Source organism: Aspergillus caelatus (genome assembly GCF_009193585.1).
Source record: "Aspergillus caelatus strain CBS 763.97 unplaced genomic scaffold BDV27scaffold_38, whole genome shotgun sequence".
NCBI classification, from domain to species: Eukaryota; Fungi; Ascomycota; class Eurotiomycetes; order Eurotiales; family Aspergillaceae; genus Aspergillus; species Aspergillus caelatus.
In genome coordinates this window covers 85,583-109,528 of record NW_022475301.1, presented here as the reverse complement: position 1 = coordinate 109,528, position 23,946 = coordinate 85,583, and the positions used below count along the sequence as shown (strand labels likewise).

General features: G+C 49.0%; 8 protein-coding genes across 8 annotated transcripts; 4 read left to right on the top strand and 4 right to left on the bottom strand.

Annotated features, from left to right (window-relative positions):
- The first annotated feature begins 253 nt into the window (after positions 1–253).
- On the top strand, positions 254–2,338 carry sur2 (sphingosine hydroxylase). The gene is made up of 2 exons (XM_032066015.1): positions 254–1,125; positions 1,197–2,338. Exons 1-2 carry the CDS (start codon positions 435–437, stop codon positions 1,763–1,765), a joined length of 1,260 nt encoding a protein of 419 aa, XP_031930363.1. The 5' UTR covers positions 254–434; the 3' UTR covers positions 1,766–2,338.
- Positions 2,339–2,459: 121 nt separating this feature from the next.
- BDV27DRAFT_142932 (uncharacterized protein) lies at positions 2,460–3,726 on the bottom strand (the record flags this gene model as incomplete). The annotated part of the gene is made up of 2 exons (XM_032070020.1): positions 2,460–2,539; positions 2,598–3,726. 2 exons carry the CDS (start codon positions 3,724–3,726, stop codon positions 2,460–2,462), a joined length of 1,209 nt encoding a protein of 402 aa, XP_031930362.1.
- A 1,690-nt stretch (positions 3,727–5,416) lies between these two features.
- Positions 5,417–6,965, bottom strand: BDV27DRAFT_169885 (phosphatidylserine decarboxylase family protein; the record flags this gene model as incomplete). Its single annotated transcript, XM_032075152.1, has 3 exons — positions 5,417–6,803; positions 6,869–6,870; positions 6,933–6,965. The coding sequence occupies 3 exons, from the start codon at positions 6,963–6,965 to the stop codon at positions 5,558–5,560; spliced, it is 1,281 nt and encodes a 426-aa protein (XP_031930361.1). The 3' UTR covers positions 5,417–5,557.
- A 533-nt stretch (positions 6,966–7,498) lies between these two features.
- Positions 7,499–9,676, top strand: BDV27DRAFT_142930 (MFS transporter; the record flags this gene model as incomplete). Its single annotated transcript, XM_032070019.1, has 7 exons — positions 7,499–7,501; positions 7,883–8,079; positions 8,134–8,233; positions 8,304–8,660; positions 8,727–9,154; positions 9,217–9,361; positions 9,425–9,676. 7 exons carry the CDS (start codon positions 7,499–7,501, stop codon positions 9,674–9,676), a joined length of 1,482 nt encoding a protein of 493 aa, XP_031930360.1.
- A 536-nt stretch (positions 9,677–10,212) lies between these two features.
- BDV27DRAFT_76110 (Zn(II)2Cys6 transcription factor domain-containing protein) lies at positions 10,213–11,878 on the bottom strand. The gene is made up of 2 exons (XM_032077514.1): positions 11,046–11,878; positions 10,213–10,983 (listed from the first exon to the last, which is right to left on the bottom strand). The coding sequence occupies exons 1-2, from the start codon at positions 11,574–11,576 to the stop codon at positions 10,288–10,290; spliced, it is 1,227 nt and encodes a 408-aa protein (XP_031930359.1). The 5' UTR covers positions 11,577–11,878; the 3' UTR covers positions 10,213–10,287.
- Positions 11,879–13,577: 1,699 nt separating this feature from the next.
- BDV27DRAFT_124081 (uncharacterized protein) lies at positions 13,578–15,297 on the top strand (the record flags this gene model as incomplete). The annotated part of the gene is made up of 4 exons (XM_032066014.1): positions 13,578–13,654; positions 13,714–14,188; positions 14,254–14,331; positions 14,391–15,297. Coding segments are annotated over exons 2-4 (1,298 nt in total), but the record flags the coding sequence as incomplete, so codon positions are not given.
- Positions 15,298–16,544: 1,247 nt separating this feature from the next.
- On the top strand, positions 16,545–20,437 carry BDV27DRAFT_169884 (putative ABC multidrug transporter; the record flags this gene model as incomplete). Its single annotated transcript, XM_032075151.1, has 3 exons — positions 16,545–18,507; positions 18,559–20,236; positions 20,320–20,437. The coding sequence occupies 3 exons, from the start codon at positions 16,545–16,547 to the stop codon at positions 20,435–20,437; spliced, it is 3,759 nt and encodes a 1,252-aa protein (XP_031930357.1).
- A 233-nt stretch (positions 20,438–20,670) lies between these two features.
- Positions 20,671–23,115, bottom strand: xlnD (beta-xylosidase XylA; the record flags this gene model as incomplete). Its single annotated transcript, XM_032075150.1, has 1 exon — positions 20,671–23,115. The coding sequence occupies one exon, from the start codon at positions 23,113–23,115 to the stop codon at positions 20,671–20,673; it is 2,445 nt and encodes an 814-aa protein (XP_031930356.1).
- Between the last annotated feature and the right edge of the window lie 831 nt (positions 23,116–23,946).

The window sequence follows — 23,946 nt, the reverse complement described above, 5'->3', positions numbered from 1 at the left end:
TTTATATCTATCGACAGACTCGCTCTCTCGCGCCTACCGGTGACGCTCTCTACCTGCTCCGACTGTCTTAATCAGCTCCGAATTGATACCTGCCAATTCCGCGATTCATCTCATCTTCGGACCTCCAACGTCCGAACGCATCTCCGGCCCCTCGGTTCGTGCATTCTCCGTTCGCCTCCCCTAATTGTGGATCGCGAAAGATCCGGATCCAGGAACCGCGGCCCTTGTATACTACTAGTTCTTTTCTTTTCTTTCTTTCTTTCTTTTTTCTTTTTTTGTCCTCCTCTATTATCGACATCCTTCTTTTTGGCTTCGTCCCTTTTAGATCGCGTAACCCGTCAGCCCTCAAATCAACTCATGTGTTGATCTTTTTGAAACCTTCCCTTGTATATCTTCAAAACACCTTTGAACATCGGGTGGCTGTCGTCTTGACCATGGCAGTCAATGCTTCGGTGGTCTATGACCTCCCGCCTCTTCCGGCGTATACCTTGACACCACGTCCACCTCTTTTATCTCCGATTCCTGATAACGTTGTGGCGCTGATTCTCCCGATTATCGCTTACTGGGCCTTGTCTATGGTCTATCATTATATCGATGTCTACGACTTGTTTCCCCAGTACCGTTTGCATACCCCGGCAGAGGTCCTCAAAAGGAACCATGTATCGCGTTGGGAAGTCGTGAGGGATGTCATTTTACAACAGATAATTCAAACTATGGCCGGCATGGCTGTGTCGCACTTCGATCCCGTGGAATGCATCGGCAAAGAGGAGTATGATGTGGCAGTCTGGGCACAGCGTATCCGTCTCCTGCAAAGGACACTCCCGCGTTTCTTGGCGGTGTTCGGCATTGACTCTATGGGATTGGCGAAATCCTTGTCGAAGAATGGCTATACTATACTGGGGGCCGTTCTCGCGGGTGGACGCTATCCAGGACTCACCCAAACTTTGGTTTTGGAAAATGGCGTCGAAGCCATCGCTCCTGCGTTCGCCGGTTGGGAATTGTCCATGGCTAGCTTCATCTATTGGTACTTCATTCCTACGATGCAGTTTGTCTGGGGTGTATGCGTCGTCGACACCTGGCAGTATTTCCTCCACCGTGCAATGCACTTGAACCGTTGGCTTTATGGTAAGCACTAGAGCTATCTTCTTCACCGCTCGCTCGATGAGTGACGATGTTGAATCTAACTGTCTTGGTAGTCACCTTTCACTCGCGTCATCACCGCCTATACGTCCCATATGCGTTCGGTGCTTTGTATAACCATCCCGTGGAGGGATTCCTCCTCGACACTGCCGGTACCGGTGTTGCGTTCTTGACGGCTAGAATGACTAACCGCCAGGCCATGTGGTTTTTCACCTGTTCGACGATTAAGACTGTGGACGATCACTGCGGTTATGCTTTCCCTTGGGACCCCTTGCAGCATTTCACTTCCAATAATGCCGCCTACCATGACATTCACCACCAGAGTTGGGGTATCAAGACGAACTTCTCCCAGCCGTTCTTCACCATCTGGGATCGGCTTCTCGAAACTCAATGGAAGGGTGATGTTAAACTTCGTTATGAACGGGGTCGTGAGGCAGCACAGAGAAAGCTGGACGACGACAACGCTCTTGATATTGGTGCTAAAGGGGAGGGCGTAACGTCTTCCGCTACAGTCTCATCGGGTGAGCCAGCAGACACAACTGCACGGTCACGATTGCGCAAAAGGACGGCGACCTTTGACGGCCTCAAGGGGTCGAAGCACGGGGTAGCCAGCAGCGTCCTCTAAGTCTCACCTTTGACTTCTTCTGTGTCCTTGTTTACTTTGCTCTCCGCAAGCATTCTCTTCTCGGTGAATATTTTGATAATCATAATATCTTTTTCTCGACTCTTTTTGTTGCATATGAAGGGCTTCGGAGGGGCAGGACGCCTCCGGACCGTTCGGGATCACTGTTAGTATTAATATCGGGGATCATGATTATATGTTGGCTTGTACAATGACTTCTCTTTGGTGGTAAACTCATTTTAATCAGGACGATTTACACGGCAATGAGTTTGGACAGCAGTGTCCATGGCTACCTTTCTTTTCAATTGTTGTTTTCATTTTTATTTTTTCTTCTTTTTTACTTTCTCCTGAGCCATTGCTTCTCTTCTCTAAGAACGTCTTCTTTCTTCTTTCGATTGTATTATGAATTATATACTCAGTTATGTTTTGAATGCACAACAGATGCTTGATCAACACCATTGGTATATCTTCAGTGCGAGGCAAAGTTGGAATACAGGCGGCGTGCAGACCGATGTGATCATATCCACACTTCGTTTGTAGAAGATTTTCTAGCACCTAAATAAAAAGCTCCAGTTGGTATCTTGACTCTCCCGGCTCCCTGTTGGGTTGTCTTCAGATCTTGACTCGGAGAACAGTTCACCGTGTTCCGATTCGTAGTATGGCTGAGCTGGGCTGAGTAGATTGCGGTATTGGGCCGCTATCTGCTCACATCCGCCATACTCTTGCGATCCTTCCCACCCAAGGTTTTGACCTCCGTGGGAAAATAGGTCCAAGGAACTGGGTTTACCTAGCACATGCTCCCAATTGGACATTCTCCGGGGAGGGATGTACCTACTTGTACATCCGTCATTGCTATCATCAACACGGTCTTTCATCGGTGCTTTTTGCTTGCGGGTTGATGGTGAAAGAACCAGCAACGGATCTGGTGTGGAAGTTAGGGAGGCTGGTGACACATGAGTGGGTGATTCGTCGGTGTAGGTGACGGAAGAGAGATCTGACTGACTCTCCATTGCACAGGATGTGGGAGAGGATATCCAGTTCAGAGGGTGAGGCTCGTTGTACAACCCGACTATTCCTGCAAGGGTGTCGGTGTCGCTATCTTGCTTTTTGGGCACCTGCTCAGATATTGTGCGTCGTTCGCCATGGATTCCGCCCTCTTGTCGGCCCTTTTGAAACGACTCGAGAACTTCCGGGTCTATCCCGATGGGAACTACGGCCCCCTCTGCGGTTCTTGAGAGGTCTTGTTTGAGACTCGCTACCGGGTCAGACGTCATCCGAGCCCGGTGGGCATGTTTCCGCTGGCGCTTCATGGTTGCCGCCAGTGTGCTGCTGCGCCAGTGTATCTTATCAATGAAGCCTTCATGGCAGGCTATGCTTTCTTCCACGAAGGGGAGAAACGTTGGTACCCGGTGATTCCTTCTGGTTGCTGTCCGACTCAGGAGGGCTGTACGCAGATGCTGCAGGAATTTCCGCCCGTTGACAATCCGGGCTAGGATGCACGCTTCGCACTTATTCTGCTGGTACGTGACAGGGCTTCCTTGGATAGCTCGTCGAGAGGGGGTCCACATGTAGCATATATCTCCCAAACTGTACACAATATCGCGCACTTTTATATCGACGAGGTCAAGGCGAACATCATGGAGCACACTATGGTACCAGTAGAGGCACTCCAAATGTGTGATTACCTCGCACCGCAACAACTCAAATATATATCGGATCATGTAAGGGTTCAGTTTCGTGTGCAAATCACACAGGGCCACGGCAGGTGCACGACCTATGAGGTCCATCCAGGGATCTAGCCAGTGCCTCTGCAGGGCCGAGGGAAGTTTCTTGATCGCTTTTATTATCTCCCCTTTATCTCCGGGCTCGTTACCATCTGGGTCGATAAACCCTATGCTCAGGACCCGGGTTAGCCGTCTCAGTTCCTCCTTGCTGAGACTAGACACTGACTGGAGGCATTTCATCTCTGCCTCGATTGTCGGGGCGTTCTTGAGAGGGTCGGAAAGGTCGATAATTTTGGCTTCTTTCGTTCGTGTCCTGTCGGCGACTAAACGCATTGTCCAGTGAGGACTCAGGTACCACATTACCAACAGTAAAGATTACAAATGGCGTTTATCCAGCGCTAACCGGAACTGTTATGTCTGTTATCTGCAAGCAGGCCTCCGTGTGGATCTGTTTGGACCAACTTTTGGGAACCAACTTTTGGATGTGGGGACCAGACTGGGTGGCTGAAACAGGACAAGAAAACATGTTATGATAAATGAAACAAGTAGGGGTTCGATGACTGTTTTATAAACTGAGGCTATGCTTTTCTTATTTCAGAAACAAAGGTTTTGTGATGGATGAATGACATTCTTGTAGGTCTTTTGTTGGTCTAAAATTGTGTGTATGGTTTCCTTTAACGACGCGGACTGGGAATGATTGAACTGTTTTTATCGTCTCTCATATATCCTTTGTTCTGAGGGAGATATAGACAAAGATATTGATTTATAAATTCTGATGGTCTTTACATGCTCCCATCATCTCCCGGTATGGATTACTTATCATCCAACTTGTCTTGACTCTATCCCGAAGTGTCTGTCGCCTCAAACATTTTCAGTGTATGCTCTGTCGATTTGACAGCAGATGTAAAGAAAACAATTAAGATCAGATATTCTATTGTGTATAGGGCTCTCTACCTTCGAAATTGTCTCTATGCCTGGACCTTTCTCCCAGAAATCGTCTGCCATCCCTTTCATCCTATTTCCCATCAAAAAGACGCGCATCAAACTCGCCAGAAGGTCTAACCATACTAGCGTTCATGACATGTATGGCCCGCATCAAGATGTCGAACTAACTTCGCTTAGAAAGATGTCAACAAGGGAATCAAGAGAGAGTACACGACGATTTACATACCGATAGTCTCTCGAAAGCTCTAAGCGGTCATAAACCCTCATGGTATCTGAGCTGATGCTCTCCCCATTGCCTAGACCATATCATTACGCACCTTCCAGGCATCATCTAGATGAACCTACCCAGGGTGTGGAAGCACTGAAACTGACATATTGAGAGTTTGAGGTTGAACTCTTCGGAATTCAATACCAAACTTGTGTTCCACATCATTGCGCTTAAGAGTATTTCTATGGGGCAATGACAGCAAACTACATCCCTCCTTGACATCTATAATGGGTTTCCCCTTTCCAATGTGCGTCTGACCATTCGAGTTGTTTTCAGTGGGTCTTCATAGTCATGCCCGATTGGGTAATGAATATCCCGAGATTGTCCCAAAAGGGTAATCTTAAAACCCGTCTGGCAAAACAAGAGGCATACTTACTGGTATTTCATATCAGGAATGCTTAATTGTCCTGTATGTATTCAAAATGAATGTAATAAATCCTGCTCGGGATAGTCCGGGTTTAAAAGATTAAACACACATGGGTCTCACCTTGTGTCTAATTTGCTTTGCCGTGGCAGAACATGCGTCTCTTATCACGACTGAATCCCATTGCCGGCCATTATTCGATTCTAGCTGGGAAATAGTACATGGATTCTTCCCGACAGATCGTGTGGTGGTACTGGCGAGAAATTCCAATGAATATGTCCAATTATTGTTCGCAGTTGCTGAGATTGGGTGAGTCTTTACTATCATGAATCCTACATTCACGGCTGAGGAGGTTCTGGCTACAGTCGATTTCATAGCAATCTTCTCTTCGCTTTAGACTGAGTTAGACCTATATTGGCTTTCCCCAGTACAAAAAACAGAAACCACATATATCCATTGCTGTTAAGCATAGTCTACTAGCCAACATCATGTCTCTATCGGTTCACAACAGCCAATCTCCCCCGAACAGGCACGTTCTCCCTCCTTCCAACTTCCGGAAAGCCCGTAACATTCACGCCCCTTTGGAACATGACACAATGAGACGATCCACCATAATGGAACATTCCAATCTGATCCCCCTTTTTGATATATTCCCCTTCCTTCACAGTAATCTCACACGTTGATATCTCAACCATACCAATCCCCAGAAAGCCCACCAGGCCAATATCCGGGCCTTCCGACTGAATGAAGATCACCGCTCGCGTTGCCATTGCCGATAGATATACCTGATAGTCAATCTGAACCCCTTCATAGACGTCAACAGTATCCCTATCTATGGCCCTTGGAGTCGAACAATAAGTGCCGTCAAGTGTATACGCCTTGACAATCCTCCCAGAAACAGGCGCATGCCACCGATGATAACTGAATGTATCTAGGTATCCTTGATAGATAGTCCCACCAAGGAAGGAATCCGGAAAACCAGCCCCAAACATATCGACCAGGGAATAGGTCTGACCTTTAATCCAAAAGCTATCCCGGGCTTTCACATCCCGGGCAATAGCAAAGGGCCGAGATTCGCACGCATTGGCGATAACACTATCATCATCTGGAGAGTCAACGGGCCGGATATTCTCCCGAAACGGGCGCGTAAAGAACGCATCCCAAGACCGGAAGCCGTAGTATGGGACATTGCGATCGCAGACGTAAAGCTCGTCGAATCCATAGGTCGTCCCACCGACATTAGCCGTGGTGGTTAGTTTGCGCATAGCTCCGTCACCGAACCACCCCGTTGGCGACGTATCAAGTACAGAGACCGATTCAGAGGATGAGAGAAACTGCCCCCACACATCCAGCACCTTTTTGAGCATGGCGTTGACCTCCGGATCAATGAACACAGCATAGCCGCTAATAGTCGGGATAGCGTATTGGAATAGTCCGATCATGGGCACTCCGGCTAGATTGTCGTTGTCAATATATGGAGGTGCGTGCGTGATGATGTAGTTGAGAACTCGTAGCATTTGTCGGCAGTCTTGGACTTCATGGCTGCGGCTCAGATTGGGAGCCTCTTCTTGGGCTTGGTCCCACATAGATTGAAAGAGCATATAGATGCGTGAGTTGGATTCGATGAGATGCTGGAATTCTTGTAACACTGGGTGCAGTTCGTTCTTGGACCGGTTGGCTTCTTTGACCAGGTTCGCGAGCCATGTCGCGCGGATTTCATCGGTTGTCTGTCTGGATGGCCTATTTTATGGCTAGCATAAGTAATTTATCGTTTTCAAAATGTGGCCTGGATGGAATGGACATACCTCTGGAGCGGGTTGTGTTGTTAATCGTTATTTTGATCAAAATGGGGGTGTCAAGATTACTTACTTGGCCGAGGAAACCAAAGACAGTCGATATCATCTTTAGTACTTTTAGTACAAAAATCGGACAGATTATGTAGAAAAGAATAGGTTTAAGTGTTGTGGAAAGAGAACAGTGAGTAGGATGAGGGATTATTTATGTAAGGGGTACAACTAGAAAAAGCAAAGAATCGGGATCAGCAGAGAAATGCTTACTTCATTCAATTACTGCTCTGTGCTACGGAAAGGGAGGTTTTATGTGATCTCTCTATATATGGTTACAGGAGACTGTCGAGAAGACTTCGGTGTGAGTGAATAGTTCTAGAGTGCTTTTGTTTAGATTTCTTGAGTTTAAATTGCATTTTGTCAGTGTGTTAAACTAGTATATCTATAGAAAGACCTAGGAAAAATACGTTAGGATATCTAAAAACATAGATATTGACGTAGCTCAGGTTAGGGTCACAAATGCACGTGCTTTGCATAGAAAGGGCGCTAAGCAACTGAAGATTTATTGGGACCTTTCTCAAGGTTTGGTATACCAGAACTCTATCCAGCCCTTCTAGCCTATTGCCCCGTGTTTTTACAGAAGGCTAGATGGTCATGCATGGCACTAGGATATGCATCCTACCAATGACTAGGGCAGGATGTTCAATAAATTAGAAGCAGATGAGAAAACGCTTAAGATTTCCACGAATATCGGGGAATCCATTGCCTAAAAGGGAAACACCTTGATCGAATATCCGATGAATAGCTGACAAACCCCTTAGAGGCAGTGGGAGTATTTAAACATGAGTGGAAGCCTAAGTCCCAGTGTTTTGGATCTTTTTGACCAGGGTAGACATTATGACTGATGAAAAGAGAAATGTAGAACATGGCGCCCAACAGGTACATACTGACCTACCATAATTTGCCGGAACAGACTGCTAACGAAGCTATCGGTGCAAGGCCATTCCGGGACTCTCTTCGGAAAACTATAAGACCGCTGAGGAGAATAAAGAAACGCAAACACACGATGTCGAACAAAATAAGCCTTCACCTGCCACGGAGAGTGAACATGGCCACGATCCGAATGAGGTGGACTGGGATGGGCCCGCTGATCCTCACAATCCACGCAATTGGTCCGCCTGGAGACGAGGCATGCTTGTCGGCATAGTTACTTGCGTTGTATTCTCGACGTGAGTGACAATAACCTAGGACTCGGCATCTCTCGAACCCTAACCGGCCCTCAGGTCGATAGCCTCTTCAGCGGTTGCCCCTGCAGTACCCCAGATACTGAGGGAGTTTAACTCGAACAATGCGGAGATTGGGACTTTCATTGTTACCATTGAGGTTTGTAACATCAATCAGATGTTTTTGTCATGTGTTAGAATAGCAGATTCACGGCTGCTAATGTCTCTAGCTTCTGGGTACAGGCGTAGGCCCTATTCTCATGGGGCCCATGTCCGAAGTCGTTGGCCGCCGGATCATCTACAACTGTGCAAATATCGGATTCAGTGCTTTCACAATTGGGTGTGCATTAACACCGTCCTTAGCTGGGCTGGTAGTATTGCGCTTCCTTCAGGGATGTGCTGCCTCTTGCTCTCTCAACAATGCCGGCGGAACGATTTCCGACCTTGTGCCAATCCACAGAAGAGGGTTCGCTATGTCGATGTATTCGGTGGGATTTCTGCTTGGTCCAGCCGTGGGCCCTGTTGCTGGTAGCTTTTTAGCCGCTTCAAAGGGATGGCGATGGGTATTCTGGTTGTTGCTTATTGTGGTGGGTGATATTGATCACGTACTCGTCTGGCGTATGAGTCTTAGATTGGTTAACACATCATTACAGAACGGTACTATGGGGGTGATCTGCGCCCTGACATACACAGAGACATATGCACCCGTCATCCTCGAACGGAAGGTCAAGAAACTCCGCGAAAAGACTGGGAACCAGGCTTTATACGCAAAAGGCCAACGCCAGCTACCAGTACGCACCGTTCTTAGACGAGCAATCACTCGACCCGTCAAGATGTTTTTATTCTGCCCAGTTGTCACAGGCTTAGCTGTGTACAATGCCGTCGTATATGGTTTCACATATCTTCTCTTCTCAACCTTCTCTGTTGTTTTCGAAGACCAGTATCATTTCGATCAAGGAAGGCTCGGCTTAGTCTATCTCGGTCTGGCAATCGGCTTTTTGGTGTCGCTGAGTATCGCCAGTGTGGTCAACGATCGGACACACAAACGCCTAAGCAAGGAACATGGAGCAACAAAGCCAGAGTAAGTTCTACAACACTGATATGTATCCTCCATCTTTCTACTAATCAGGATGGTCTTCAAAGATTTCGCTTGGTGTCCTTGGTATATGGAGCTATTGCAATCCCCATAGGCTTCTTCATCTATGGATGGACAGTCCAATACCATGTCGATAGTGTTGTTCCTATCTTTGCAACGGGTATTGTTGGGTTTGGAGTGATGTTCACTTTTGTAAGTACAACTCTTCAAACGGCTGTCTTGGGGGCTAACCGCATATTTCCTTTCTTCTGCAAGATACCATTCAACGTGTACATGATCGACGCATACACGAAGTATGCGGCTAGTGCCATCGCCGCCGGCAACATATTACGAAGTCTTTCTGCTGCACTCTTGCCACTTGTCGGTGTGCCGTTGTATAGTAAACTGGGGTATGGATGGGGGAACGCCCTCCTAGCATTTATCACTTTGGGACTGGGAGCGATGTCTCTGCTTTTCCGCAGGTACGGCGAAGAGTGGAGAAGGAAGTTCTCGGTTCAGTTCGATTGAGTGTGCTCTCAAGTAACCGGTTATTAGATAGAACGGAAGGCTCCTTTTAGCGCGATGTATTAGTCAGGACTATAATTTAGACCTAGAATAATGAATCACATCATTCTAATGGGTATTGCAAAGTCTCCTCCATCCTTCACTCTGTAGGACTCACTATATGGTGCATATACGGTTTCTGCGAGTGCGCCGCAACTTGACCAAAAGACAACTTTGACAGTTGGTTTAGGCTGGTTGAAGGTGTTAAGAGTTGAGGCACGGCTTGAAATAGTCATGGTGTTTGCTTGTAGTGGTGTTACTGTCTTTGGGAGTGAGGATTTCGTATGCTCGGCAACTCAAGTACAAGAAGCCGCTGGTATTTCTGTACGGAAGTACCTCTACCACATTGGTAACCTCCGAAATGGACTGCATATCGTAAAGACCCTGTATCTGCGGAATTCCCCAAATTGGAAGCCTTCAGAATAAAGGTTAGGATATGAAGATATCGTACCTTGATTAGCAAAGCCAAGACAAAGAAAATGCCAAACTCTTCTTTCCCTTGCGGACTTGTACGTCTAAGCTATCCAATCTCTGTCATGAATCATTATATTCCTATTTCCCGAATGACGCCTACGTTATTCAGCGCGGTACGACGTCCCCCGCACATCAGAGTCTTTCCCACCAAAGTACTCCGTGATCAAGCGGAAAAGCTTTTTAAAACTGGCCGTGGCCTCGCGTACGTAATCTAGATTGAGCTGGTTCAAGCAAGCCGGCGAACGGTTCATGGTTTTGGCACTGGGCTCATTCAAAGACACAAATATATTCTGCGCGAGGACGCTCACGGAGTCCAGCAGAGCATCAGCCTGTCGGACGAGATCCAAAACCAGCATACGTTTCAACGAGGCATCGTCGGTGAGCGAGACGCAGTAGTTACCGATCCCTACCTTGACGGTGCCATCGGAACCGGACTTGGCAATGTAGTCAAAGCAGACGGCGGTCTGCTCGAATACGCTCATAATGCAGACGAGGTCTACGGGGCCCACGTAACAGCCACAGCGGGTCGATTCTTGACAGCTCCTAATTACGTCGCCGGCCACCTTGAACATCTTGTCTAGTTGCGGTTTGGGCTTCTCTTGTATTGCGCACTCGATCTTGGGGATGTGATGCATCATGTTTGCTCGGCAATGGCAGTTTCGTGATTGGGGTTGACTGTGGGCTGATGTGGCTGTGGGATCAGACAGTGGTGCTGAGGTTCTACTGACTGTTCGAGGGGCTGGTTCTGGGGGTTGGGGAAAGAAGTCGAAGTTGTTTTGGCTTGGGTCCTGAGAGGGCTTGGAAGGTCCTGTTACTAATCGTGGGGACTAGGGAAAATAGACATGGTGGGCAGGCTTACATCAAGACCGATGTCTGGTTCCGGGAAAACCCAGTTGAACTGCTCAAGTTCCTGGTTGAATGTTTCCTCACGCCAGTACTCTAGAGCATTGCCCGTCAGGATGGATTGAGCAGCGCCTGCGCTGCCACCGGGCAGGGAAAAGAAATCGCCTGGTAAGTCGATCGGCATTGGGTCTAGGGTCGTCTGGCTTGCAGGCATCGGTATACTTTGGGTACGGGATGTCTGGCTGTCCGGCGGAGAAGTCGTTGTCACTCTTTCAGTCCCAGCATTGCCACTTCTGTTTCCATCCTGCGTATTCGGTGGCGGAGTGTATGTGCAATGGAGACCGCGAGTTCTACATCGCTCACAGCTTCGCTGTCCGTTGCACTTGACCTTAGCGGTGCGACACGCCTCACACGCCGTCATGGGCCGGCGAATGAGCGGCTTTGATGCCTGTGTCTCGGGCGATTGCCAGTTCAGTACGAGGGTGCCAGGGATCTGTTTCCTCCGGGAGGTAGGCGAGATACCGCCGCCGGGCTGTGGCGGCGACATGGTAGTCAAATACCCGGATAGCGTGAGCAATTGGTAGGCGCTAATATAACGTCCCGAGGGCTTTCCTCATCGCTATAGGGCTGGACAGACTGTACGAGGCAGATCTTTAATGGTTGGGACTCGGGGGAATGAGATTGATAAGCACAGGCCTCTTTTTGAGGTTAACGTGGGTGGATTTATTGCGGTTCGCGGCCCGCCCCTCCCTCCTCTTGGCGTCGATCAGGCTGCTGCAGATGGGGGAACTTTTGGAGGATGGCGATTAGATTTCTATAGTTAAATCTGGGTAGGAGCTAGGCTTAACGTTATTGCTCCATCTGTGCCGGATCGGAAGTGATCGCAAAGATATAATTAGGGGTACTGCCTATCAGGATGATGAGACAAGTGACCACTTGAGTTTCTAGAAGGCTTGTCGGGACAAGCGAACCCTATCTCTATTCTCATTGATCAAATTAATTTTCTGGTTAGATTCCACCACATGAGTAGGTCTGGTTTCTAACTATGCTAATGGAGAAGTACCATAGTGCAATATCTTTCTAGGTAAAGCAATTATAACCGGTTGCACCAGATCTCCTAGAGTTTACCATGGTCACGACTCCGGGCTTCGGACAGAATAAGAAGCTAAGGCTCATCGTCACATCGCTGATAGTTCTGCTAAAGATTTATTCGAAAGTATCCAAGCCAGGTCGTGTAGAAACATTTGGAAGCATCTGAAATTCCCCTGTAAGCGGGCTTTTAAATTTATAAGAATGTAAGAAAGCCCTCGCCATGCGGTGCTTTTGAGAGCGACATCGCCTCGTTTGATTATGCCGTGTGAAAATTGATTGTTTGATGGGGCATTTGTTTTGCCTTTGGTTCATGATGAGTGCTTCGTGAATTGCTATCTCGGTGAAGGTTAGATGAGCCCACAAAATAAGGCGATGGGATACATCCCTTGGGATTACTAGGAATTCGAGCATTGCCATTAGATACACCACGAATGGAGACCTTGATGGAAAAGAGGAAGAAAGGAAAATATAACATTGAAAAAGGAAAAGAATGTTAGGCTAGACAGGTGGATGGTAACCCTGTCTACCTAATCTACTAGTGGGCTTTTATAAAGGGTCCTAGGGGGGGGGGTGCTCGATCACTAGTGATCAAGCATAGCTTAGTCTTTTTAGACTTCTTAGAATCACGCAACCCTAGACGTGTTTCTAACAAAGAAGCAGAAGAAGCCAACAGCGCGCTTCTGGATTTCGATGTTGTATTACCTCCGTTCCAGGCTGGCTTTAGCCCTAATTCGAATTTTGGTACCTCACCCTCGACTTAGTGAACCCAAGCTTCTTATATTAAATCTGCGAATATAAATGTATCAAGTCTTTTTAACTGCCGATCCTCGATGGAGGGCTATATTATTCTGCTTACCAATGTATCAACGGCAGACGTAAAATGTGAAGTTCTTTTTGAATCACGTAGTATAGTTGTATTGCTATAACCCAATCAGCTGGCATATTTTAAGATATTTGAGTGATATTCAAAGACCAAGATGACTATGGCAGGCATGTCCTTATTCCCTATTCTTCTGGTGGTATGCCGTGCACGGGCCTAGTCTTATCTGGGTAGTCATGATTATATGGTTCTGTCTTAATGCCCGTGGAAAAGACTAGGATAGGGCATGTTAGTGACATATATATAGATAGATGACTCAACAAGAAATACTTAGATGCCTAGTAGTAGTAGTAGTAGTAGTAGTAGTAGTAGTAGTTAAATTGCTAGCTAGGGCACCATGTAGCATCACATGAGTGGATGTCGATCACTTGGACAATTACTGATTGATCCGATTCGAGCTCGCGTCGGTTTGCCGCGGCAATGAAAGCTCAGCTGTAGCCGCCACGAAATGCAGGTCAGTCTGGGCACATTCTCAATTCCAGTCCAAGTAACGAACAGGCAGCATCATGTGGATCTTGCCGAGGAAGGTAGTACCCATCATGGGGCACGCTGAACCCACCTTACTGGACGAACAGACCTACTAAAGTGAAAGGAAGTCATTGCCAGTTGTATCAGAATTCGCACACAACATTTTTATAGAACAGAGAAATATAGTTCGTCGCTCTTTCCTGACTTTTTGTTCCTCTGCCGTTCGCTCACAATATGAATATAGGAATTTGGAGAATTCGGTTATTCGCTGATATGATCATGACGTTCCTCATGAAGAGGAAAAATGGACGAAAACCGCCATTACCCTATACAGCGTCGCCGTTGGCGTTGCTGTGGGCCGACATTCTCCTCGTCCTCAAGAGTCTATGGAGTCTGCCGGGAATATTACTCCCGATGACTCCCTCGGGTGAACTCGATGAATTATACCCGTCGAAAGAGAATATTGTCAATCTTATTGCACATGTTTGTCTGGCGTTATGCCAGGTAGCTTTCTTACTGTCGGTGTTGGGATGTTTCTTGTTGATGGTGCCAGCACTGTGGATCTCCACATATGTGGTGGCCTTTGTATGGATAAACCGAGTCATCTGCGCACTTATATTCAATTATTCGGACGAGGTAATAGAATCAAAAGTGCCGATCGAGGAGCGACCGGAACATGAACGGGAACGTTGGATATTTATCAACGGAGTCGCGGTCGGGTAAGTTTGAAACGTTTCCGATCCAGATCTATCGATGTCTGTGTCTCTTACCTATTGGAATATAGACATCATTGGTTGCAAAATAACATAGACCGGCTTGCCTATACTTTTGGCAGGAAAATTATTGGCGTGCATAATCCAACGTACGGTCTCCCCTCATGGCAGTGATCTGAGCAATGTCCACGTTATAACGTCATTATAGAGACGGCATCGTATTCGATGTAATCGAATGCTTGATCCAAAGGAACTTTACATTCGCAACTCCGGATACAAGAGATGGTTATGCCATCACCAAAGCGACACTGTTGAATCCGAAGTATGAGAAAGTTGTCCTGATCTTGCACAGCCAAGGTGGCATTGAGGGAAGTCTCATCATCGACTGGCTCCTGGACGAACTACCAGAAAGCGTCCTTCGCAAACTCGAAGTATATACGTTTGGCAACGCTGCCAACCACTTCAATAACCCGTACAAATCGCTTTTGGGCTCCAGGGAGCTGCGCGCTAGAGGCTCAACGACATCGGACCAGGATGCCTCGGTGCAAGCGGAGAAGAGTGTTCTCCATATTGAGCACTATGTCAATGCTTTCGATTTTGTATGTGTTTGGGGGGTACTGCAGTTTGCCCGAGTCCCAAACCGCTATATGGGCCGAATCTTTGTCCAGTCAGGTTCGGGTCATCAGCTAAACCAGCACTATCTAGACACGATGTTCACGTTAGGACCAGACAGGAGGGTCCTTGACACTAATGAGTTTATGGAAATGGGGGCGAGAACGGTCGAGTATGAGAAAATCCTACCGAAACACGTCAGACACGAGAGAAGTGAGGTGCTCGTCACCAACAAGCGCCCGTCGGATCGCAACAGGACAATCCCTGCGAGCCCACTTGGACTTGCAAATCAACACGAGCAAAGGCCGGTGAAGGTCAAAGATCTCAGCCGGTTATGGCAGTATCGCAATGGTGGTTCGCCTGTGGATGAGTGATATAACGGTGTATAGATAGCAAGGTTTTGGTCCACCTTTCTTGTTATTTTTATTTTTCTCTGGGTTTCCCTAGATAGTTATATAGAGAGTGGAACATTCCATGTCAATAAGACAATATTAAAAATGTATGTATTATCTGAATGCGTCCATGGAACTTTTGACTCCACTTGAACCAGGGATAAGCAAAGGAACGGAACCACGGAATGTTGACGGTTTGGCCGAAACTCCGACGGCGATCCGAGTCCAAAAAGTTCTTCGCTTCTGACTTGCCCCGTCGAATCTTTAATGGACCAGTCGGATTGTTCATAATTCAGCTCAAATACCGCATTTATTGAGTGTGGAGTTAGCGTAGGATGGACACCCCTCTTATCGTCCTTACAAGACCGATAGGAAAGGCCCACAAGTCTCCCGGACCGCTAATGCTGGGAAATTGAGAACGTGAAGACGCGACCTGGGTCAATTGCAACTGTAGGCCAAGGCGAGTTAATACGTGCCACTTGCATGATTGTGCCGTCCTCATTTCGTTACGAACGCGCATGATGTCGGACTTCTTCATAGGTTTCCAGCAGGTCATCGGCCCCTCCCTATCGCAGCTCGGAGGGGCAGAGCGTGTATACGATTCAGATGGTGGTCTAGTGCAGAGGTCGGTTCATATTGACTGGTCTGGTTTGGGCAATTGCTAATCGATTCCATCCAGGCGCCTCTGGCAATACCGGACGCAGAGGATCTCGGCTTTCGTGGCCACGGGTAACGTGCATCTCGCGGCTGTCTTGTTATCATGTGTAGGGCTGCTTTTTGCGTTGGGTCTGCGATATGCGACTCGTTCCGGCAGATCAAAATCTCCGGTTTCTGCAGACTCTCTAAATGAACATCTGCCAATTATTGTTTCTTTACCCTTTGCATTCTTGCATTTGGCTGCTGCAATAGCTGCTTGTTGTCTCGGCTGGATCGATGCACAACATGCAGAGAACTGGAAACAACCGACCGCGGTGAGCTATGCGGTGTTATTGGCATTGATGCAGTTCTGCTTCAGGAATGAGCGGACTCGGGCTCACCTATATCGCCATGTTAATGCAGTGACACTGGCACTATTACTTTTAGCATGCGTCCAGGACCTACTTCCATTGTTAATTGTCGGGGCGACATCTGGCCTAAGTGGGATCAGGGGTGGCCTCATAGCCTGTCTTACGGCTGTGTTGATAGTCGCAGCTGCAACGCCCCGACCACGTCGTTTGTTTGTCCCTGATACAGAAAACGAAGAAACGAAATCGGTCGATGAGGTGTCGCCTGAAGAGACCTGTTCTTTGTTCTCATACTATTGCTCATACGAATGGCTGACATATGTGATCTTGCGGGGCTGCCGGAGGGACCTAACGATGGATGACCTCCCTCCTTTACCCTCGTATGATGAACCTTCCAAGTGGCTGAAAAAAATAAAGAGGCAGCGTCTCAAAGGTGGAAAGACATTTCGAACCCTGTGTAGGTTGCTTAAGACTGAAATCAAGAGCATGATGTGCTGGTCGTCAATTACTGCAGTTCTGGACTTTGTCGCACCGTATTCAATGCTGCGACTGCTTGCGTACCTGGAAAGCCCAGAGGATGCCATCCTTCATCCAGCCCTGTGGGTGGCCCTGCTATTTATCGGACCAATGTCGCGGTCACTCTGTTATCAGCAATACATCTTCACTGCTACTCGACTTCTTGTTCGAGTCAATGTGTCGCTGGTACAGGAGATCTATCAGACCGCAATGCGGTCGTACCTGTACGATGATTCCATCATCGAAACTAGTACAGAAGATCGCTCGAAGTCCTCTCGCAAGATGAGAGATTCTGCGAAAGGAGCACCAAAGTCTAGCCAAGCTAACATAACTAGTCTGATGTCGTATGATGTAGACGCCATATACAATTCGCGAGACATCTTTTTCGTGGCCACTGCAGCCCCAATAGCCACCACAGTTGCTGTGATATTCCTCTATCGAATGCTGGGCTGGCCATCACTGTTTGGGGTCTCTGCACTTCTATTTCTATCTCCTCTTCCCGCCTTGGCCTCCCGCAGGGTTTCACGCATCCAGAGATCTGTGATGCAAGCTACAGATGTTCGACTCTCTAAAATATCCGAGTATTTGAACTCCATACGAACTCTGAAATACTTTGGTTGGGAGCATGCTGCAATGGAATCTATCAACGAAGCTCGAGGTGTGGAACAACGCCGCCTCTGGAAGCGGAGTGTGTATGCTGCTGCCATTTCAATGGCTGGTGACCTGTTACCCATGATGAGCTTGCTAGTCATGTTTTCTGTCTTTGTGCTATTCACAAATGACACCTTGCGAGCCGCAACGGCCTTTACATCCCTGTCGATCATGGAGACCTTGCGCTCCCAATTCGTCTGGCTGTCAAACATCAGTAGAGCTTCTGCCCAAGGAGCAGAATCGCTGCGGCGAGTCGACCGTTTCTTCGATACAGCAAGGGAAATCAAACAACACCCCGAAGGGCCATTGGAGCTTAAGAATGCAACATTTCGCCGAACCCCTATTGCTGCTTTTAGATTACATGACGTTTCGGTTCGCTTCAGACCTCGTGCCCTCAACGTAGTGACAGGTCCCACTGGAAGTGGAAAGACTTCTTTATTACTTTCTGTGCTGGGAGAAACTGTACTCGAATCCGGAACCGCCTCATGTCCACGAGATGTGGCTTATGTACCACAAGCTCCCTGGCTCCAGAATGACACGATTCGGGAAAACATCACTTTCTTCAGCCCATTTGACAAAGCCCGCTACAACACAGTTATCGAAGCAAGCGGTTTGATTCAAGACCTCCAGCAGCTGCCAGCTGGAGATGCTACTATCGTGGGCGAAAAGGGTACGTCACTTTCCGGGGGCCAAAAACAACGAGTATCCTTAGCGAGGGCTCTATATTCGCAATCCTCCACACTCCTACTGGATGATATCTTCTCTGCACTTGACACGCATACCACTACACTGGTTTACGACAAGTGCTTTCGTAGTGGCCTGCTCTCAGATAGAACGGTTGTTCTTATCACGCATTATCCAGCCGCCCTGCAGGATGCCGAACTGCTTGTACGGCTCGATCATGGCAAGGCATCTACTGTAGAAACACCTTCGAGCCTCCCCCAAGCCCTTCTACAGCGTACGCGCTGCAGTACACCCGCAACCGATACAGATTCAGTATCCTTAGGTAACCCGCTAATAGTAGAAGAATCCCTTGATGCTCCTTCAGAGCCTACCACCACCATTGCCCCTGCACACGAGCAGCAAAGTCCGCAGGTAGGGCGCATAGCAAAGGAAACGTCAGCTACTGGGCGTGTGCCGCGCACTTTAGGTACGTTACTCCCCGCAATATTCCCAAAGCACACCTAACCATTTTCTCAAGCCCTACAATACATCCTCTTATTTGGTGGGCCTTGCTACGCACCTCTCGCAATGGCTGTAACTATCGCAGTGCAATTTGCTTACTTTGCGATCACCTACTGGCTCTCTATTTGGATGGGTGCATACGAAAAGTACGATAACCCAAATTCCCTCTACTATCTAGGGGTCTACGCCGCAGCGATCATCCTCTTCCTGTTGCTGCAGCTCAGTGGCAATCTCCTCTATCAATACGGAAGCTGGACAGCTGCGAAGAAGATGCACAGGCGACTAGTGACAGCGGTCCTATCTGCCCCCATTTCCTGGTTTGACCAGAATCCAATCGGACGGCTGATTAACCGGTTTGGAAACGATACGCGGTCTCTAGACACAGTTCTGATAGATTGGCTGCGGATGTCAATCGAGAACGGGTTGCGTTTCTTGCTTCGCATTGCCAGTGTTGCCTCGATCATGCCTATATTTGCTCTTCCGGCGGCTGTCATATGCACTATTGGGTTCGTCATCGGAGAGATGTACACTCGCACTCAAGTCTCCATCAAGCGGCTGACATCCATCAACTACTCCCCTGTATTCTCACATTTCACCGATTCTCTATCTGGGTTGTGCGTGATTCGTGCCCGCAAGGATATGGATCTGGTGTTTCAGAGGCTACTCGCCGAGAAGCTGGCTGTTCATGCCCGCTCCGCAGAAACACAGTATAATTGCAACCGTTGGATATCCGTCCGCTCAGACTTATGTGCTGCATCTGTTGCAGCCGCGGCGGGCTGTGTGGCCTACTTTTGGTCCGGACCAGCAGGGCTAGTTGGTTTCTCATTGACCAACGCCATTGGCCTCAGCCAGAATATCCTGAACCTAGTGCGGACAATGAACGAGCTGGAGGTCGAGCTGAACTGTTTCCAGCGGGTGCGTGAATACGCGGACATCGAACCAGAGGAACACCTGAGTGAAGACCAAGCAAAATCCTCGGTCGTTCCAGCCAGCTGGCCTACATCCGGCCGTGTCGAGTTTCACAACGTCACCGCGCGATACCAGGAAGAGGGGCCCGACGTTCTACGCAACGTATCTTTCATCGCAAACCCCGGTGAACGCATTGGTCTCGTCGGCCGAACAGGAAGTGGCAAAAGCACCCTTGGACTATCCTTACTACGATTCGTGGACATCGCGTCAGGTCGGATAACCATCGACGGAGTCGACATCACCAAGGTCTTCTTGAACCGACTTCGCACCAGCGTAACCTTGATCCCGCAAGAACCGGTCCTCTTCTCGGGGGACGTTCACTCGAACCTCGATCCATTCGGCGAGTCCAGTGAAACAGAACTTGCCTCCGCCCTGGCAGCTTGCACCTCCATTCATGTCCCTGACGGCAGCGACCAGACGGACCATGCCCATCCCGCCAAAACGACCCGCCCTCTCACTCTGTATACACCTGTGGCGGCTAACGGCGAGAACTTCAGCCAGGGCCAGCGTCAGGTGCTCAGTCTTGCACGAGCCATGTGTCGACGATCCAAGGTCGTGCTGTTGGACGAGGCGACGGCGTCTGTCGACCATGAAACGGACATGCATATGCAGCGTGTTCTAAGGGAGATGTTCCCCGATTGTACCATCATCGCTATTGCGCATCGGTTGAGGACTATTATGGATTATGATCGGGTGCTTGTTATGGCCGATGGGGAGATTGTTGAGTATGTTTCTGTTCCTCATTCTATTAATCTAATTTCAGGTGGTGGGTTTGTAGTAATGGCTTGATATTAACAGATATAAATAGGAATGACACGCCCGCCAACCTGGTTAAGAAAGAAGGTATTTTCTGGGATATGTTGCGCAACACAGGCGAGTATGATGAGCTCGTTCAGATGATAGAGACAGAGCCTTCTACTTCGTGAAGAGGCACAATTACCACAAAACAGAACAACGATGGATTATAAATTCCATTCACGGAGGAATCAATCACAGCATAAAGTCTTAAGAGTTTTACAAAAATTGGACACAGTCACGTTTATATCACCATGAAATTTGCATATAGAATGAAACATAGTATCATAAAGCAGTAATTCTATCTTCGTATCATTTCAAGCAAGCCACATCATTACATCCAACTAAAACCTATTTCTCAGATCTACTGCGGCGCAATCAACTGCTCCTCCTTAGGCCACTTGAACAACACAGCCTTCTCCCCCGTGAGCGTAAAGCCCAAAACCACATCTCTCTCATTATTCAACGCCACCTCATACCGACCAGGATACAACACCCGATTACCCAACTCATCAGTACGAGCCAGACTATCCACCGTCACCGGAATGACCATCGTTTTGGACGATCCAGGCTCCACAGCACTCAAGCGATCAAACCCAACCAACCACTTATTGGGATACGGCGCCGGCCCAGCCGTCGTCGTATTAATAAACGCCATAGCAGTATAATCCGACACTCTGTCTCCAGTATTGGTAACATCCACCGTGAAATTAAACAACGGCATCTGCTCCACCAACTTATACCCTGGATGCGGGCGTGCCAGAACATCCTCAATATTGAACGACGACGTCCGATTCTTATTCCCACCACCAGCAGCAGCAGCAGCAGCAGCAGAAACACTAAAGGTAGTATAGAAAAGTCCATGTCCAAACTCATAAACCGGCGTCCCAGTATACCACATATAAGTCTGGCCGGGATTCGACCCATTAGGTCTAAGACCCATGTCAATAGCCGGGAACACCTCGGCATAGTCAGCCGGATACTGAGTCGTAACGAGCCTAGCCGCCGGGGCGCGTTCGCCCGTGATAATATCCCTGAGGGCCAGCCCACCCGACTGACCCGGGTATCCGCCCCAGATGAGGGCGTTGACGTTCTTGTTTGCTTTCAGGGCGGAGGAGTCGACCTGCCCGGCGCCCATTTGGAGGACGATGAGGGGTTTGTTTAGGTCTGCTAGTTTTGTGATGAGGGAGAGTTGGTTGGAGGGCCAGGTGATGTTTGCGCGGTCTTGGGTTTCGGTTTCGAGGGTGTTGTCGATGCCGCCGGCGAAGATGATGATGTCGGCTTCTTGGGCGGTGGTGAGGGCGTCGGATTGCGAGTGGGGTGTGGGGTCGGTGGTGGTGTTTGTGCCTATTGCGTAGGTGACTTTGTATCCTTCGGATGAGGAGGATTGTTGGAAGGCTTGCAGCGGGCTGATTAGGTAGGGGGCTGGGCCGAAGTAGTTGCCTTGCATTTGGGTGGTTGCGTTGGCCCAGGGTCCGATTAGAGCGATGGTGGTGGTGGTGGTGCGGTTTGATGAGGAGGAGGTGGCGGTAGAGAGTGGGAGGATGCCGTCGTTTTTAAGTAGGACGATGCTTTGGGCGGCAGCTTCGTAGGTGAGGTTTTGGGCGTTTGTGGATAGTACGTCGGACCAGGATATGTTGCGGTAAGGGCTGGTTTTGGAGTCGAAGTAGCCGGCGCGGATGAGGTTGGTGTAGAGACGGGTGACACCGCGTTCCAGGTCTTGACGGGAGACTTCTTGGTCGTGGAAGGATTCTTGGAAGTGGCGTGGGTAGGAGACGCCGCAGTCGATGTCGGTTCCTGCGCGGATAGAGTCTGCGGCTGCGGTGGATTCGTTGGCGGCGTAGCCGTGGGGGTTGAAGACGTTGTAGACTGCGCCGCAGTCGCCGGAGACGTAGCCGTCTTCGACGAAGTCGAAGGAGTCACGGAGGAGGGTTTGAAGGAAGAAGGAGTTGGAGCAGCTGGGGACGCCGTTGACGGCATTGTAGGAGCACATGACACTGTGGACTTTGGCGTCGCGGGAGGCAACGAGGAATTGAGGGGTGTAGTATTCGGCCAGGTCTTGCTGGGTGATTTGCATGTCGTTGCCGAGACGGGAGTGGTTGGCCCAGTTCTCGATGTCGTAGCCGGCGTAGTGTTTGGCTGTCGCGATGAGTTTGAGTGGGTTGGCGTCAACGCCGCCTTGGATGCCGGTGATGTATTCGTATGCGTAGGTGGAGGCGAGGCAGTAGGCGTCTTCGCCGGGGGTTTCCTGGCCGCGGCCCCAGACGGGGTGGCGGAAGGTGTTGATGTTGGGAGAGTAGACGTCCAGCCCGAAGCGGCCGGCGTTCATGAAGGCCCGTCCTTGCGTGGAGATGATGGTGGCAATCTGGTGAATTAGGGTGCGATTGAGGGCAGCCATGGTCGAGATTGGCTGCGGGAAGGACGTGGACCAGCTGAAGTCGCCGGCGTCGCTGAAATCGGCGTGGGCGACACCGTGGAGAGCTTCATTCCACACCTGATACGCGGGCAGGCCGATTCGAGGGGCACCATGGCCTGTATTTGCGGTGTTGTTCACAAGCTCCTCGAAGGTCAGAAGGGAGACGAGGGCGGCAGCTCGATCATGGGGTTTGGCCGAAGTGTCGCAGACCAGAGTCTTGCTCAGGGGACCACTCTCGCAGTCCGGAAAGGATGTGCCACCGGTCTCCAGACATTCGGGGAACAGGTCTGGATTGGCTTCAGTGTTGTAGTCGACATAGCTTTGGTTTGCTTGACCAAGAGCGGTCGGCAACAAGGCTGCCAGGACGGCGACGATGGACGCTGCACCAGGCATAATGACAATTGTCGGCGGTACAATGCTGCAGCTGCACTTTCGTCTTGTAGCCCGGCAGTAGGCGGCGATTTATAGCCATCGGCAATTGCATTCTCAATGGCAAGGGGAGCTAGCTGTCTTCCTTAAGCTGTGTACGTCACCGTCATCTCTCTCTGGGTAAAAAAGTCGGCATTGCCGCAGCATCTCCAACATTTTACTTCCACCCCCACAGATGAAGTCCCGAATCGAGAAAGTCCCGCAGCCGATCACCTCGTCCGACGCGGGGATATTCCGATATCTGCATAACCACCCAATCCATTCAGGCTAAATTGCACGGATATGAATGATGACCCGGAGCCGGGCCATAGAATCTGAACAATGCCGACATGATAAACCATTCGAAAGCGGAGTTATACATAGACATCTTCCCATCGCCGGACAATCTTCGGGTAACGCAGCTGAGTTGGCGATGTTTAGCTTTTCTTCTTTAGCCTGAACACATACACAGACATAGCTTGTCCATGAAACGGCTCATGGAGTAATAGGAGTAATAGTATGCCTTGTGTATCCAGAGTTTATTTTCCAGCTATTTCAATCTCGGGTAAAAGAATCATTCCATATTGCCGGATTTAAGCCCATCCCAGAGTCTGTATTCGATTCAAGTCTAGAAGCGCTTTGTAAGCGGGTCTCTCAGCGGAAGTCTTTCTAATGCGAATTCCTAGAGGGCTCACATTCTATTCACCTTGAATTTAGACTAATTGCATTGAATTCCATGTATTTCCTTCCATAGCATGCGCAGTGAACAGCACAACTCGTGAATGAGAAGATTGATCGCTGACGTTGATTAGCCAT

What these genes read in the sequence shown, in the direction of transcription:
- sur2 (XM_032066015.1), top strand. Translation starts at nt 435, where the DNA reads ATGGCAGTCAATGCTTCGGTGGTCTATGACCTCCCGCCTCTTCCGGCG. An exon ending in CTTGAACCGTTGGCTTTATG is followed by an intron (nt 1,126 to 1,196) that starts GTAAGCACTAGA and finishes CTGTCTTGGTAG; the next exon opens with TCACCTTTCACTCGCGTCAT.
- BDV27DRAFT_76110 (XM_032077514.1), bottom strand. Translation starts at nt 11,576, where the DNA reads ATGTCGCCGCCACAGCCCGGCGGCGGTATCTCGCCTACCTCCCGGAGG. An exon ending in AACCAGACATCGGTCTTGAT is followed by an intron (nt 10,984 to 11,045) that starts GTAAGCCTGCCC and finishes GGACCTTCCAAG; the next exon opens with CCCTCTCAGGACCCAAGCCA.